The sequence below is a fragment of the Xiphophorus hellerii genome, chromosome 16 (genome assembly GCF_003331165.1).
Source record: "Xiphophorus hellerii strain 12219 chromosome 16, Xiphophorus_hellerii-4.1, whole genome shotgun sequence".
NCBI classification, from domain to species: domain Eukaryota; kingdom Metazoa; phylum Chordata; class Actinopteri; order Cyprinodontiformes; family Poeciliidae; genus Xiphophorus; species Xiphophorus hellerii.
In genome coordinates this window covers 4,095,093-4,111,782 of record NC_045687.1, presented here as the reverse complement: position 1 = coordinate 4,111,782, position 16,690 = coordinate 4,095,093, and the positions used below count along the sequence as shown (strand labels likewise).

The 16,690-nt window shown below is 37.4% G+C and overlaps 1 protein-coding gene across 1 annotated transcript in view; it reads right to left on the bottom strand.

The window, feature by feature from the left end:
• Positions 1–16,127, bottom strand: part of LOC116735153 (E3 ubiquitin-protein ligase TRIM62-like) — a 46,274-nt gene extending 30,147 nt beyond the window's left edge. The window contains 3 exon segments of the mRNA XM_032586810.1: positions 13,740–14,003; positions 14,005–14,289; positions 16,112–16,127. Of these exon segments, the coding sequence (XP_032442701.1) occupies positions 13,740–14,003; positions 14,005–14,148 (408 nt within the window). The 5' untranslated portion in view covers positions 14,149–14,289; positions 16,112–16,127.
• Between the last annotated feature and the right edge of the window lie 563 nt (positions 16,128–16,690).

Here is a 16,690-nt window from a genome sequence, read left to right as displayed (position 1 = left end):
GGATTCAAGACTTTCTCCCAGTGACCCAGTAGGTCAGAGACATGCATCTGACTGATTGGGAGCTTAAAACGAGGTCTACTATCAGCAGCTAGTCTAATTAAATCAACAGCAAATCACGAACACTGGGAATTACAAGAGATTACAGCCCGTCCAGCCTAGTCCAGACCTCCTGAGAACAATGGCCTGTAATCTGTCTTAATTCCCCAGCTAATCAACCCAGGGCTCACAGTCTCCTGGCTGCAGAGGGAGGGAGCACCAGCTCACATCCACCCAAACATCAAAACAAACAAACAAAAACAAAGATATCACTCTTCAACATCATTTGCCTCAGATAAGGAGCATGAGTCTGCATTAAGTTAATACAAATCCACAGGACATCTTTTACATCCCAACATGCCAGAAGATTTCTCAAGCCTGAAAATTTTGTGCCAACAAATAATGTGATCCAGGAAGCCATGCTCCATTTAACTCCTATACAGCACTACAGTAGTTTGAGCTACAATGATTCATCAGGACAGCAGTTTCATCAAAACCAAAGAGTCCTTAGCAAATCGCTACAACCATGAAAAATTTTCACTATTTTGAACCATTGAGTCGAAAGAAAGACACAAGACTTCAAATGACAAGATTTAATTTCACCTTGCATGTTTGCTTTATTTAATATATTTGTCTTTTGTACTCTTTTTTTTTAAACACAAGAACAAAGTTAATTTAGCCACATCCTAGTAAGTTGACTTGCAGTATCGCTGTGTGCAAAATACAGTTTTTTAGAGGACTGCAAAGATGCATTACTTGGTATGCTGCTACATTTGCAATGGGTTTATACAATTTAAACATTTTAGTAATGTAACAATCATCCATAAGCCTTGTAATTCCTTAAAGTTCTATGGGAATCAAAATCTTCTGTTTGTACCTCTGTCAAAAAACCTGCAGCTCCCAAAACGAACAAAAAACAAAACCGGAACTCATTTTCTTTGAGTGAGACCACCCAACAGGGTCTTGCCATAGCTGTCCAACTTTCCATTTGTCTTTAGAGAACTAAAACTAATATATTGAAGGATTAAAAAGACCAATTATTCTTACCTATTTTGCAGAATATCATCCATCCATTCAAAGTCATTGATCATATGATAGCAGATGTGTTAAACATAATTTTCGCAATCAAAGTTCAGAGGTGAGATTGCACAATATATTGCAAACATCAAATTCATTGTAACATCAGTGTGTGCAGCATTCGTATAGAAACTGACTATATGGAGCACAATAATTGTTGGTTAATATATTCCAGGTGTTATAAATGTGCATTTTTCATGCTAACGTAATATTTAGCCAGTTGGAAAAAGTCTCGTAGCAGAAAATGATCACATGGATCAAAAAAATGGCATTGTCCAAAATCCTAAAGGTCACAGAGTGATGGAAGCACAGATGAGAAAGAGAGGAAATAAAAATACACGTATTTCCCACCTGATGGCATAATTGCAATATTTTCCAATATCGTGCAACCCAATAAAGGGATTTATATTTTTTCAGTAGCTTTTACTGTCATCTTTTCTGCCCTGCATTTAAATGTTCATTTGACATGAAACAAGACAAATTGCGATATCTTTTCCCCTTTACAGATTGAACACAAATAAATGTAATGCACAACAGATGCACAGACATCTGACTCACTTATGTGAAGTGCAAACCAAGTAATCATACAAATAAGACCAAGTGCTCAATGCAACGGATGTGGCATCAGCTCCGTCTTTCCTCCAATCGGTGCAGCTGTTTATCTGTTATCCTATCAACAGTGTGGGCTGAAGTAAACAAGCTGCCTGGTTCTCTCCCGCCTCGAGCATCATCAGCGTTATCAGTAATAAGTGCGGTACGAGCCGCAGCTTCTTCCTGGAAGGGAATATTCTGCCAGGAGTCTTCTAATGAAACGTGACTGATCTGCCTTTCCCAATGGCTTCACGTTGTGGATGAAAGAAGCCTCTCTGACATGACACACTGACACTCTGCCAAGCTGGAAAAAACTCATTTGTTTTGGGATTGGTTGGGTGGGAGCTGAAGTCTAGCTGCTTTACAAATAACATTTATCCACATACTTTTAAAAAGAGGCTTCCTTTCACAGGAAGTTATAGAGAGAAAAGCATCAGCTGAAAGAAAGAGGAGCAGATTGCCACGGGGAATGGCAGCCATGGGTGCCCTTGAAATTGCCTGACTCATTACAGCAGCAGCAGCACTGCCATGTGTGGTGATGGCAGGCGCAGGGAGAGCTCACGGTCAGGCGGAGAGTGAATGACAGCGTGTCTTTTTTTTATTCCACCAGGTGAAGACTTCAGAGGCTGCAAAGCTCAACCTCCATTTTCAAATCATGAACACATAGAGAGGCAGATGAAAAGCACTGCTTTAGTGTTTTTAACATTAACCTCCTATTCGTTATCTGATAAGAAAAAAAACATTGACTGACATGTCAGCTGCAGTCTGGGCTTTACCCAAACTAAAAATCAGCATGACTGCACAGTCAATCCATTCTCCAAGCACCTATAGTGCAGTATAGAAGTCGAATCCGCAAATATGCATGGATAACAGCAGGCTGCAGTCCATTTCCTCCGTTATCTGCTCCTTTACTGCTGCTAGGTAGAGCGGAAACGTATCCCGAGGGTGAGCCGACGGCAGGGAAGAGACTGTCCAGCCCTGCAACACGGAGGACGCACACAGTTCACTGGCAGTCCCCATCATCCCAATTAAAGCTCAGAGGATGCTGTGGCTTCCATTATGTCCTCTGCAGGATCTCACTGTCAACTTTAGGCCACAGCTGTTAGGTTAAAAAAAAAAGAGCCTTGTTTTTTCCAAACCCAGTTACCATTACAGCAGTCTGGGCAGTTTCCATGATACAAGTCAAGAATTTTAAAATAACTACCATCACAGTGTCATGCTGTGATACAGTGATCCACAAATGAGAAAAATTTCTTCCTCTTTGATCCAAACATGGAACCGCATTGTGTTAAATGCAGAAACGTCTGATTGGGCGAATAAACCCTCAGATCTATTCGCGTAAGGCTAAAACCCTTTTTGCACGCCATATTAAACCTTCATCCTCACATATCTAATCAATAAAAAACGACTTTGTTCCACGATATGATTACTTAAAAAGCTATTCTTTTCTGCATGTGGTGTTAGGTTAGAAATCTAGTAGAGGACGTGTGAAATGGCATAAAATTACAAGCAGTAAAAAGATGTGTAATATTCCAATAATGTTTTTATATTGAAGAAAATTTAATAAACAGATATTAACCCTCGCATAAAGCAAAGTCTCATTAAAAGGAGGTAATAAAAATGTGGGAAAGTGGCAGGGCATAAAACAGGAGGATACTGACAAGGACTTTCTCTCTCAAAAAAACACCCCCGAAGGTTTGTGTCCAGCCTTCTGGGTATTTTTAGTAAAAACCTTCATATACAACATGGCAATTATTTAAAGTTAGAAACAATTTTGCTCAAGATATTACTGGTTATCTGTGTTTATTTAGTGGTAAAGTTGCTTTTTTCAGTGATCCATCTGTCCTATTAAACACACATAATAGACAATATTATACGTTTTTATTTCTCAAACGACATTAAAATACCCCATAATTACACATGGGAAAAAACAAAGCTTTACAAGTTTTCTTTTTTTAATTAAAGATTATTATTTAAGGAAGACTTAATGATATCAAAAAGATGCAAAAACCAAAACCAAAACTTCAGATGAGAGGAAAAAAAAGAAGTTTGGCAGAGCTGGCAGAGCACGCCATGGAAAAAAAGTGCAGAAGCAGAGCTTACTGGTTAGAATGGAGCGCTAAAAATATGACCGTTATGGTGGAAAGCTAACACCTTCTATTCCAGCTACAACTCAACGTTGTGTTACCTCTTAGGGCAAATCTGTACTCTTTAGTTTATTTTTAACAATCATTAAACAATATTTCATGTGGCAAATCAATTATGTAACATTAAAAAAAACCTGCTTTAGTGATTTTTTTCATCTATATTTTTAGTAATTTATTGCCAAAATTATGTTGAGTATTACAAAATAAAGGTTAAACATCTAGTAGAGTCCATTAAATTAAACATTAAAATACAAACAATTCTAGTAATATGTTCCATCAGTTTATTATTTGAGAGTGATTTAATAGCAGCAAAATTGGATCCAATTCTAGTTGAAGGTGCATTTTTTGTTTTGGTACTCTACATACAAATAGTATTCCGTGCCATCCCAGATGATTTTCAGATTAAATTGGATCCCAATCAGAATACATTAGCTGCAAGGGAAATCTCTGTGCAGTGATCCAAACAGGAGACAAATCCACCCTCGATCCGTCTGCAACATCCTTCATGTGCAAGCAGGCAATTATGTGCCGACTGGCCAGGTGTGCACACATCACCATGTCACAATCAGTGGTGGCGTGAGTTTGCTGGTTTAAAGCGTCGGCCTCGTAGGCGCTTACCGGGTGGAAAAGGCCGCAAATCGGCAGGAGGTAAAGCTCTCAACATGACGAGGCTTACGGCCTGAGGTCAACATAGTGACATGGCAGGCTTAGGGGATTACATCCTCCGCACACACACCAAAAGCACGTGCTGCTGGTCAGCCAAAAACCCGTCAAGACAGAGAAACGGCGGAGACGGCCTGACGTAACGGATGGGTGACATAACTAAAGGACTAGAAAGCCTCATCATGTCGGCATTTTAAGAGTTTCATAATAAAACGGTTCTTATGCAGAACTATTTGGCATGAGAGCAACCAATTTTGCAAAAATAAGAATAGTGAAGTTCATTCAGATTGTTAATCTTGCCAGCATATTGAAAGCTTTGTCTACTCCGGATGTGGAAATTAAATTGTAGCCGTTAAAAGAATGTGAGCACATTAGTGAGCTGTTGTCTAAAGGATGCTGTTTGTGCAAAAAGGTAAACAAGAGCATGTCAGCACCATTCTGCTCTTTAACTCTAACCTGGATCAGTGTTAGAAGTAAAAACAAATAAATCTATAGTCTTCTGCATGTCTATAATGAGAGTGCATTGAGAAAGACATCTGTTTCTAGTGTTTCATTATACTTTGTTTTTCCACTTTTGACAATAAGACAATATTTCCCTCTGTTAGCTGCTGAGTAAATAATAACTTATACCTTTACACAGCTGATTTAACATGATGATATGTGCACAGGATACCAGTCCAACAAGGACTGTTAACATCTTATAATGCAGACTAGTTTAATGTTTCTTCAAAAACGACAAAAGGCCATTTCTAAAGCTCAATGGGAAACTTTTATAAAAATGTTTTTATATATTTGTTAAAGCTATCAGTAAGTGAAAACAATAGAATTTGAGACAGATAGTGAAAAAAAAAGAAGTTCATGTGCTTCACCTGTGTGGTCCTACGATCATCTGCAGAAATGCACCACTCAGTCAGAAACAACCAATCAGAGCCAGGAGGAATGTCTTGACACTGCTAATCATGCCTGTGTACACGTTGCTCACACATTAAAGTGTTATTTCACAGTTTTAGGGAATCAGGGCAGAAAATGTGAATTCAAGTCTCAGATACTTAAAAGTTGTTCAAATTGGCTGGATAATACCTCACTTTATGACAAATAAATAGTTATCGTTTCATAAACAGAGTAAAGGACTTAAAAAAGCTAAACAACTTGATAAAGAAGGCTGGTTCTGTTTTGGAACAACCACAAAACCTCTGGATTTTATTGTGCAAAGAAGGATTCTTCATAAAAATCAAGAAAATTACAGACAACCCTGAGCATCCTCTTCATGAAACTAGTATACAACAGAGCGTATTCAGAGCCACAGCAACACAGACTGCTACAGGAGATCCTTCCTGCTTACAGCCATCAACAACAATAACAACTGTTAAGAATTGAGTTCTATCATCTAATTTTTTTCTGGGATTAACAGAGTATTTCTGAAGTGATTTTTTGTAAAAAGAAAAAAAGGCAGCATATGATTTTTTGGCATTTAGACTACATAAAAATTATATTTGCCAAATTTTATTTTACATTACACACCCATCTTTAATGAAATGTCAAAATAATAAAAACTGGCTTTTATATATTTCCTTATTAATGTAACCATTCATCAGTTAGAGATGAAAAGAATTATCATGTGATTAATTAATTAAAAAGCAAGAAATCAATTAATCACATGATAAATGAAAATTAAGGGCAATTTTCTTGACAAAAACATAATTCATTTTACTTCTGGTTTTGGTTGTGAGTGGATTTTATTTCCCTTTTATTTATTGTTTATGGTCGTCGTGTTTTATTTGGGATATTTAAAATGTCTTCCAGTTCCAGTGTGGAGTGTTTATTGATCTTTAAGAGGGTGAACTTGCACTATAATGGCATTATCAATAAATTACTTGAAAATAGTCTCAAAAAACAACATTATTGTTTATCGCAATAATTCCCTGGACAATTTATTGTCCAGTGAAATGTGTTATTGTGACAGCTGTAGTCATGTATTCAGTTAATGAACTGAAGTGTAGCAGAAGTTTGATGGTTCTTCCCCCCAGCAATATAACCATCTATTATATCTACCAGCCAGTTCCTTATATGCAAAACAAGAAGGCGCATTAGATTTGTTGAATTGATTCCTCCATGATCAGCTGCGTAGTGTTCCCAATGCAACTGCTGGCTGCTGTCACTAACAGCAGGGAGCAGCAAAACCTGATTGACTATGAATCACCTCTGCAGAAAAATGGAACATATAAACTGGCGGCAGAAAAAACACAAAACGGGTAATGAAGTGAGACGATGAACAACAGTAAATGATATCCTGCTGGAAAGATGAACTATGCAATTTTTTGGTGCAATATCAGAAAACCTGGGAGTGCTCTTTTCTTTTTGGTTTAATCAGACTACTCTTAAAATGATTTAAGTTACCCGTAAGTAATTTCTTTTACTGAAAACATTTGAAAGACAAGTTTTGTCTCCCAAACAAAGGGAAATTTAGTAAGCATAGGGAGGAGAAGGAGACACAGCTGAACTAGACTTGAATACAAAACAGCTCAACAAATAGGGGCAAAGTTCTGGCTCTCTACCTATCAAATCCTATTTTGCTCATCAGTGAACTTTCCCACACTACAGAAGCTCTTAAGGTTTATTTCATAACAGGCCACCAAGCTGGTTTGGCATGTGCCCCTCTGGCCACATTAATGCTGCAAAGAGACCTGATTGCTGCTGCTCTTTAGCACATCCTCATCATATTGTTTTGGCATTTAGCTAAGCTCTGTTAAGCCTCATGTTAAGTGAAGTTTGAGCCTTCAGGCAGAGCTCACACACATTCGTTTCTATTTGACACAAAGCTCTCGTCTGTTTACTGGAAACAGAAAAGAAAGAAAATTATGTAGGCACAGCCACTATACACACACATCGTATTACGGATCAAATGCGGAAGAAACACACCCACTATGAGCTGCTTCTATCTCATGCTGGTTTGTCGATTAAGAATTAGACGTTACATAACAAACCATCCAAAAGAAGTCGAGAAGATGCCAAGCTTATCAAGGGTCAGGGCTGTTTCCGACGGAGCCCGAGCGCTCATGCTCTTTCAGCATTGTGGAGCTGGGTAAGCATCCAGAGCTCTTGGCAGAATACAAAATGCCAAAAAGCCGCCTTGAAAACAAGTCCAAGCCAAGGGAGAAGCTGCTGTCCAAGAGGAGCGCAGCATCTTGTGTTGGGCCTAATTACTTCTGTTCAACGATTTCACAGTTTTGACCTTTCTCAAGTCTACCGTACAGAGGCTTATATAAAACTGAAGATGACTGCAATGATATTCACAGAACCTGGTTATAGTTATGCATTAAGGAAGAGCTGGAGCTCCATTTTCCCCAGGAGAGGTTATGCTTCTTACTTACCAATTTGTTTATTTGTTAGTGTGTATAAATCCTTTAGTTAACTCTCAAAAAAATGTGTAAACAGATCATACTACAAGTAGAGCTGGACGGTATGGATTAAAAACTTATGATACAAGTATTTCATATCAGTCGATAGATAATTATTGATCAGTTCTTCATTTTAAATATCTAAAATACTGCCAAATTGGTGGCATGACCTCCTGTTTTATCCAGTTTTCATTTTGTTCCGATGTTTTTTATTTTTAGGCAGTTATGAGGCACCATGGAAAAAACTGAAGCTGCTGCTGCGCCAGTTACTCAACAGGTTGTTGCTAGGTAACCACAGAGTGAGTGAGTTGATGCCACCAACTATACTTAGCTGTACAGCTAAAGCCTTTCCTCCCTGCATACATCCCCCAGAATATAGACATATTATCAAGTGTTATTGATCATGTGTCCATCTCGATATACAGTATATTGCTATTGATTTATTGTCCAGTTCTAAATTACAAGCAAATGCTTTATCTCCCCCAGCCAACATGAATTGGGGCTAGACTATTAAATTATCTTTATCTTTATCAACAATTTCTAGAAACATGTCTGAAAGTTTCAGCAAATTAAATTAAGACGTAGGACTACAGATGTAAAGTTACTGATTAACTGTCAAACTACATTTAACTTTGTAGCTAAAGCTTAGCTAAACATAACTTAACATAAGAGAGATTTTTTTGGTTTTCCACATAGATCATTGAACAAAAATATTGCATCTCGTATTGAAGGAAAATGTGGGTTATAATTTAAGTAATGTTTTTTTTATTTAATTTCTGAAAATGAAATGACTTGGGTTGGAAAATCCAGAAATCTTAATTTTTTAGGGTAATTGATTCAAGAAGAATTTGAGCTGCTTTAGGTCTTACGTGGATATTTATGTACTATTTAAAGAAAGTAACTTTTAGGTTTCCTATGCTGTAAGTTGTATTTAAGAATCCTTCCTCTACAACTTAAGTCATCTGTTCCATTAATGGGTATAAAGGTAGTCAAAAAATAACTTTGAAAAAGCTTAAAAGGACCTCAATAACTCATCACTTTCCAAAAACAATGACCTTGGAAAAAAACATTAAAAATTATAACCTCTATTTTTGCCAAAAGATGATTTATGTACTTTTAAAAAAATACCTTTTGGCAAATAAATGACTTGGGCCATTATTTTAGCAAGGTGACAAACTGATAACACTTCACGATACTGGATCTGTGTAAAATACATAAAGTGAAATTACAAGAGACAAATAAATTGGCTTATGATGGAAGTCGGATGATTTTCAGCTTCACTGGTTATTTCCAAAACCTTTCGGATCAGTGAATGCACCACGCTCTAATTCACTGGTTCCCAGGAACCACGCAGAGACAACCAGGCCTCCAACCTCCATCAACCTCCACTGCTCCTCGTGGGTGATCCCAGGCCAGCTGGGAAACGTAATCCCCCCCCTAGTCAGCGCTGCTCTGCGCTCAGCTGAGCCTGGTAGACCTCTAAATGACATGACGACTATTATTCAGCAATTCAGTTCCCCCATCGGACAGAGTTCATAATTCAGTCATAGTCTGATCTCTGATTCGGAGCGCCAGAGCAGAACGAGCCTCTCCATGTCGAGGAAGTATTTTTAGATGAGTCTGCATCATGAATAGTCAAAGGCTGCAGCAATCTCAGAGATGCAGTCTGAGCACCGATGAAGTAACAATGTTGACCATACGAGTTGGATCCGCCTGGCCCAATTAAATTTAATGAGTTTTCTACAATCTACAAAGAGTCAAATATACATAAAGACTTAGAAATTTGCATATACTTCCAGAATATTGATCATTTAAACCAAATACTGGCATGTTTTGCCAATATTTGCTATAGCCATTAAGACACATATGGAATAATTCTAGCTGATAGTTGACTATTTATAAAGTTCACTGAAACTAGTTGGTCTCTTATCCCTGATTTGGCTTTTAGTCATAATCCCCAAATTTCAGAAGGGGCTGAAATGATATCCAGTAGGGATGCACCGGTATGAAAATCGGCCATATTGCTATTATTGCCAATGACTGATATTATGAGTCTCTCAAATGACTTCCAGAAACAAATGGCAACAAGACAGAAGCAAGTATCGGATGTTAAATATTGGTTGCACAGTTTTATTTATTAGACTGATAACAATGGGTTAATAGTGGCCAATACTGATGTTAGTGCCTTCATAAGAAACAGTTTTGAAGTATCTTTGAAATCAATGTCCTGCTGGAAGACTTCAGTGTCCAAACTCAAAAAGGTTTCTCCCAATTTTAAGAAAATCAAATAATTTAGAGGCATTTCTCTTGGTTAATTATTCCCTTCACCTTGTGCTCAGCGCACCATGCTTTGCAATTCATATTAAGGGTAGGCAATGCGGACTTTAAATCTTTTCGCTACATTATTTGTGATATTTAGTAGAATAATAAAACTGACATAGAAAGAAATCTTGCAACATTTTTGCAGACTTCGACTGCATGTCACAACAATCATAGCCTCACAAAGAATGCTCTTAAAGAACTGGGCACTTCAGGACAACAGTTACGTAAAGAAATGCGATTTTTATTGCAAAGTTGCACAGTGTGTCTGTATTTTATTATATTTCTGAACATATTGAAACTCTTCTGGACACAATAGTCAATTCTTATAAGAAATCTTTCATGATTCTTTCACAATAAATACTCATCCCCATTTGATATCGTGTTCTGTGGTTTCTCAACTCCAAATGTACTGCAGGGTGTCATGGCTGAATAAATCCAGCTTTTTCTCTGTTTTAACAATTTCCTTTAATCCAAAGCCTACAGTTTGGTTACATGGTCGAACATGGGACACAATTTGTTGTTCCAATAGAACTATGACAAGAAACAAATCAAAATGGGTTTTGGAACGGATAAATCTGGACATATCAGGCTCCTGGAATAGTCTTACTAAAGCCCCGAACTAAATCCTATTTAAAATTTCTGGAATATGCTGAAAAGCCGGGTCCGTCCCCAGAAACGGACACATTTAATCAAGTCCAACTCTTCCGATTCTGACTAGAGGAGTGGACTGAATTATACCATAACCTTGAATTCATTGATAAATAATAATATTAGTACAACTTGCTACAGAAAGTTCAACCAAACATTAGAAAGGCTAATGTTCTCATTTTTGACTCAATGTGAATAGGAGAAAGTCTTCTTTAAAAATCACTGAAGTGGTTTGTTGTTTCATTTCATCCAGAAAAAAATAAATAAAAACACAAAAGACAAACCCTAAAATTGATACGAGAGTCACACCCATGAGGAGTGTATGTAAACTTCTGCTCCATAGGTAAGAGAAGCATGAAAATTTGTAAGCACTGAGGTGAGGGGGGAAGCTGGAATGTGTTTCTATGCAAACTAAAGCACCATAGGAACTGGATTAGGAGCTTTGTTTCACAGTTATTGGATTTTGGCTCAGCAGGACAGGAATTATTCAAATACAGAGGGGAAAGAAAAAAAAACAAAACAAAACCAGAACCATTCTTGCATATGTGGAAAGAAACTCGACCCAGCATGCAAACATACAACACATTTGAGCTTTTTAGAGGAGCTTCATATCGTCACAGCTGCTGCCAGCTACTGTCAATGATCCTGGATGTGAAGAGAATGAATCATTGAGGAGCCAATGCTTTTCACTCCTTTTACTTCACAAACACTTCAAATCCGCCAGCACATTCAAGTTTAATGTGGAGTTGAGTCAAGATCTCTGACCTGAAACAAACCAAATTTCTTTTAATTTTTAAACACTCCTGGAGCGCGGACATGGCAGGAAATGAAGGCGGGAAAGGAAAAGCGCTGATGTGCAACAATGACCACGATATTGTATATTCTTGGTACATTTCCTCATTAGATTTATGTATTATTTAGATATTCTATGATAAAAATTTCCAGCAGAATTTTTTTATATTTGTACAGTTAATTAAAATGTTGGTTTCTTAATACATTGTTTCACTTTAAAGTCCTTTTTAAAAGATTTTATTTGCATCTGTATGCAGTGATGAGTAATACTGAATGAAAAATAACATAATTTCCCCTCGATTATAAGAAATTAATCAAGAAATAAAAGTAATATATTAGAAATATTTCCAGTTTGGTAAACTCTTAGTCACTCAGAAGCAGATTGCCTGATTAATTAACCAGCTATTATCAACTTATTCTACACAAATTGCTCTTTAAATAGCAAAATAAAAAACAATATTCTAAGAATGAAGCAGCTTTACTTTAAGAGTGTATTAAGATTTACTGAGTGTTTATTCTTAATTTTTCTAATGTATTAAAATAAAATAAAAATCACTATTTATAACCCTCCATATTTTTCATCTGCAGTAGGAATAGTTATTGCCTCTAGGTCTTGAATAAAAGAAATTAATTTAATATTTGTTGCATATCTGTGGATTGTTTCTCTAAAAGTTAGCATGTAGTGAGAATTTCATACCAGGCTATTAATATTTGCTATTAGAGCAAAGCCAAAGCAAACGATTACAACTCAATGTTTGTTTAAATTAAAGCCCCTCTTTTCTTCTCCCCACAGTTTTTACCACCTTAAATCTCTTAAAAATTAACTTAGATAAGATTGTTTACGCTTTGTAACTTCCCAGATGCTAAATGCCAAAGTCCAGAATTCATTTAAGTGATCTGATATAATCATTAAACATGATTAATATTTATACTAAGGTTAGCTGATTTTATTTCAAATCTACGCAAAACAAAAGACAGATTTTCAACATAGATTTTTTTTTCCCCAACAGAATTTAAAATCTGTTTGCAAAGAAAATACCAACTCCTGTTGTATAACTTGAAGCCAACAGGAAGTGAAAACTTTATACAGTTTAAACTGGGAGATGACTGAAATTGAAACCAGAAAATATTCAAACAGTAAATTCTGCATCCTCTATACTCATGATTCAAGAGGATTACCAGAAGTGCTTCCCCCTTATCGTAGCCGTTTTCTAGACTCCAGACTTGGTACCCTGATTTATCGCCACAGTGGAAACAGTTGAGAAGTTTGGCCCCAGAAAACCACCCTGCTTCCTGGAAAAGGTTCCCACAGCTTGCAGAATGAGCTTCATTTATGGTGCATTTTTACTGTAGAAACAATGAGTTCAAAACACTAACTAAGGTTAGCAAAATTAGATAAACTAATTTGTAAAATGTTAGTAGTTAAATATAAAAATGTAATTCACATTTTAGTTCTTGATTACTGTACTGATTAATCAGATAGAAAAATGGCACATTCTGCTGATTTTTTATTTAAGACCTTTTTATACAATACTAGAACTACATTAAAATATGCAATTCTTTTGCTAAAAGAATGAGAAAATAAACATTTGATTGCCTAAAATTCAGGAACATAGCACTGCTTTTAGTTAATAACTTGTAGCAAAGGATGCATCTGCAGTTAAAAAAAAAACTTTTATCATCAACATGTGAAAAGCTGAGCCCTATCTGCTCACTTATCAATAAAGTGTGGTGCTAAAGTCTTGATTATTTTTTTAATTTGAACTAGGTGAAGCTAAAACTATGGCACTTGAGGAGTTTTGGATTAAACATATTTATAGACAATGTTCTTTTTACATCTTAAATTCAGAATTTATACATTTATTTGGTCCACGTTTGGCTCAATTACTCCTCTGACTAGTTCTTTCAGCTGAAGTATAAGGTCGTTTTTTGAGACCTTTTACTCCAATCGATTACTAAATTAGTTGGCAATTATTTAAATAATCTAATTATTTCAGCCCTACTTGAAAACAAAACAAAGTTATCACTATAAATAAGCAGCTGAAGTGTGTTTGCGGCCGCTGACCTGAATCTCCTCGAACGCCTCGTCAATGGTGGTCACCTGGTGCTGCTCGTGAAGCGCCGGCTCGTCACAGAAGAAGCACACCAGGCTTTTGTCCGTCAGGCAGAAGAGCTTGACCTTCTCGTGGTCCTTGCAGGGGTAGGAGCTCCTCTGCGCGTTCAGGATCGCGTCGAGCGGGAAGGCCGAGTAGCGCTCCACAATGTTGGACAGCTTGAGGCTCGGCGACAGCAGCGGATCGGCGAAGGTCCGGCGGCACTCGGGGCAGTCCCCGCGCACCGTGTGGCTCCTGCCTGCTCCAGTGCTCGGTGATGCACTTCCTGCAGAAGTAATGCTCGCAGCCGAAGCTGACGGGGTCCTGATAGATGCTGAGGCAGATGGAACAGAGGAGCTCGTCCTTCAGACAGCAAGCCATTTGCAAAGGCTGAGCGGCATCTAAAAGGACGAAGTTCTGAAGCGAAGCACACTGGGTTTAATCTGAGAGCGGATGGTTCACGGCCATGCGAGTGCAGACTGAGAAGATCTACCAGAGCTCTCAAAATGGATGTTTGTGACACTAGCAGAGAGAGGAAAAGAGAAAATGATGCATCAAATCTTTAATCCGAGGCCAGATTGGTCTTGTTTTCAAAAAGAGTAAGTAATATTTAGTAGTAACACTTTAACTAAATGGACTTTGATAAGAACTCATTAAACATTAAGTATGAGTTGAACCAACAGCAATTAGTCTAACATTAACTATAAAAGTAAAAATAAAAAATAAAAATCTTCCAGCTTCTCAGGGTCAATACCTCGTTTTCATTCTTGATGCTTTGACAAGTATTCTTAACCTTTGAACTTTTTCATATCACAACCACAGACAATGTGTAGTGTTGACATGATTTATGAAAGTAAAAATATTCATGGTTTTAGCAATATTTTACAGAGAACTGCATCATGCGTTTCTGTTCTCCTGAGTCAATAAATTAATACATTCAGTTTCACATTTTTAAAAGTATATTCAGCCATCAGCCCATGTTAAACATTTTGTCAATTTTTCTTTGCAAAATATCTCAAGCTCAGCCATATTTATTGGCAGAGCATCTGTGAACATCAATTTTCAAGCCTTGCCACAAACTTTAACTAGACCAGTCTAACACACGGATATACTTTGAAGTTATCAAAGTATTGTTGTTACTGTAGTAGTGAATGTATGTTTTAAGTCACTGTCTTGTTGGCATGTGAGCATCCACCTTATTTTAAAGTCTCTTGCAGCCTTCAACAGGATTTTGTCCAGGATTGGTTAGTATTTTATCAAGCTTCCTTCATATGAACTCAAACCAGAGAACGACTTGTGTTGCTGCTTGTTCAGTAATGCTTTATTTTCCTTTTTGAACCAAAATACATGGCACATTGACCAACATATTTGACGTTTGTTGACGATGGCTCATGACAAAAATATAATATCTGTTATTGGTTTTCACAACTATTCACTAGATGATCTAAATTAATGTTTTTGCTGTACAAATGAACTCGACTGATTGGAAAACAGATGTTTTGCACACAGGTTGACTCCAATCACCAGTTGGCTGATTAGTGGAGGCAGCTGGTTGACTTTATTTAGTGCTGCCATAATAAAAGGAGCTGAATACAAATACACCAATAGTTTAAAGAAGCTATTTGTCTTTTCTGACTGACAACTGTTACTGTAAATGTTGCAGCATTATTTATGGCTCAACAATGCACATAATCCAGGTGGATACCATGTAGTCAGCGCTTATAACATAAAACCGCAGTTGGTTTCACTTTGACAGCTTCCCCCTTTACCTGCGTGAACACCTGGAAATGTTGAAGCTTCCAAGGAAATGCCTTTTCATTTTGCTAAATCACTTGCCAGATTCGGGTATTTCCCCACGTCTCTTTTATCCCTAACCTCAACAAACAGCCTCCCAGGCGACCAACAGGCAAACACCTGCAGCCCTGTCCTCTGTTTGCTGTCGACCTCCTTCCCCGGTGTTGAGGAGCTTTCATTTTATTTTCCCCCAAATCAGGAGAGTTTTAAACAGCCTGGAGCAGGCTCTTTCATTCTGACAATCATTTAAAAACTACAGCGAGTTTGACACATGCTGTAAAGTCGTGGCACATGCTTTATTTAACTAGCTTGACTCGACACCTAGCTGGATTTGTAAACACAACAGACAAGGCACAAAAAAAAAAAAAAAAAAAAAAAAGCCACAACAGGAGGATGAATGACACAATAAAAGGCGAAGCATTAATTAATTTAACCTGCTTATTAACAGTAAATAATATCACTTATACATAAACGGTGGGAACTTATCTCAATGTGACATTTTCCACAACAAAAAATGAAATAAAAAGCGGAGGAAACGAACCTAACCTACCGACCTCTCTGCGGCGACAGCAGCGGCTTCAATGCGAGTGTCTTTTCAGGAAGAAACACCGACACACAACGGCAACAGACGAAACCAACTGCCCCACACACAGAGGGGTGTTCAGAGGGGATTAAACATTATTATGTTTCCACTGTTAACGTCACTCAAGCTACAATAAAACAACCCCGAAATATTCAGATGACCACCGTCATTTTAAAGGAATCAAAATCATTTAGACCGTTTGATAGAGCGGTTAAAATTTAACCGTTGACCCCCGATTTCTAAAATGAAGTGACCCACAATTCCTTTCTCCTGTTCACCCGCTGTTAGCGGTTTGCCTTTATGAGAAGAAACAGCAAAACACACAAAGAAAAACCGAAACAGTTCATTAAATGGTCTGAATTACATTTTAGTCGACATAAATAAAGAGATTGTCACGGCTCCGTAAAAGCGTTTTCATGAATCGAATGAGGAATACTTGGTCAGTGGCTGCAGTGCTCCTCTTCCACCAGCAGGTGTCGGCAGTGTCCGTAGAAATCACAGTCAATTCAGTTAAGACGCTTTAAATATGGCTGGAAGAGATTAGAG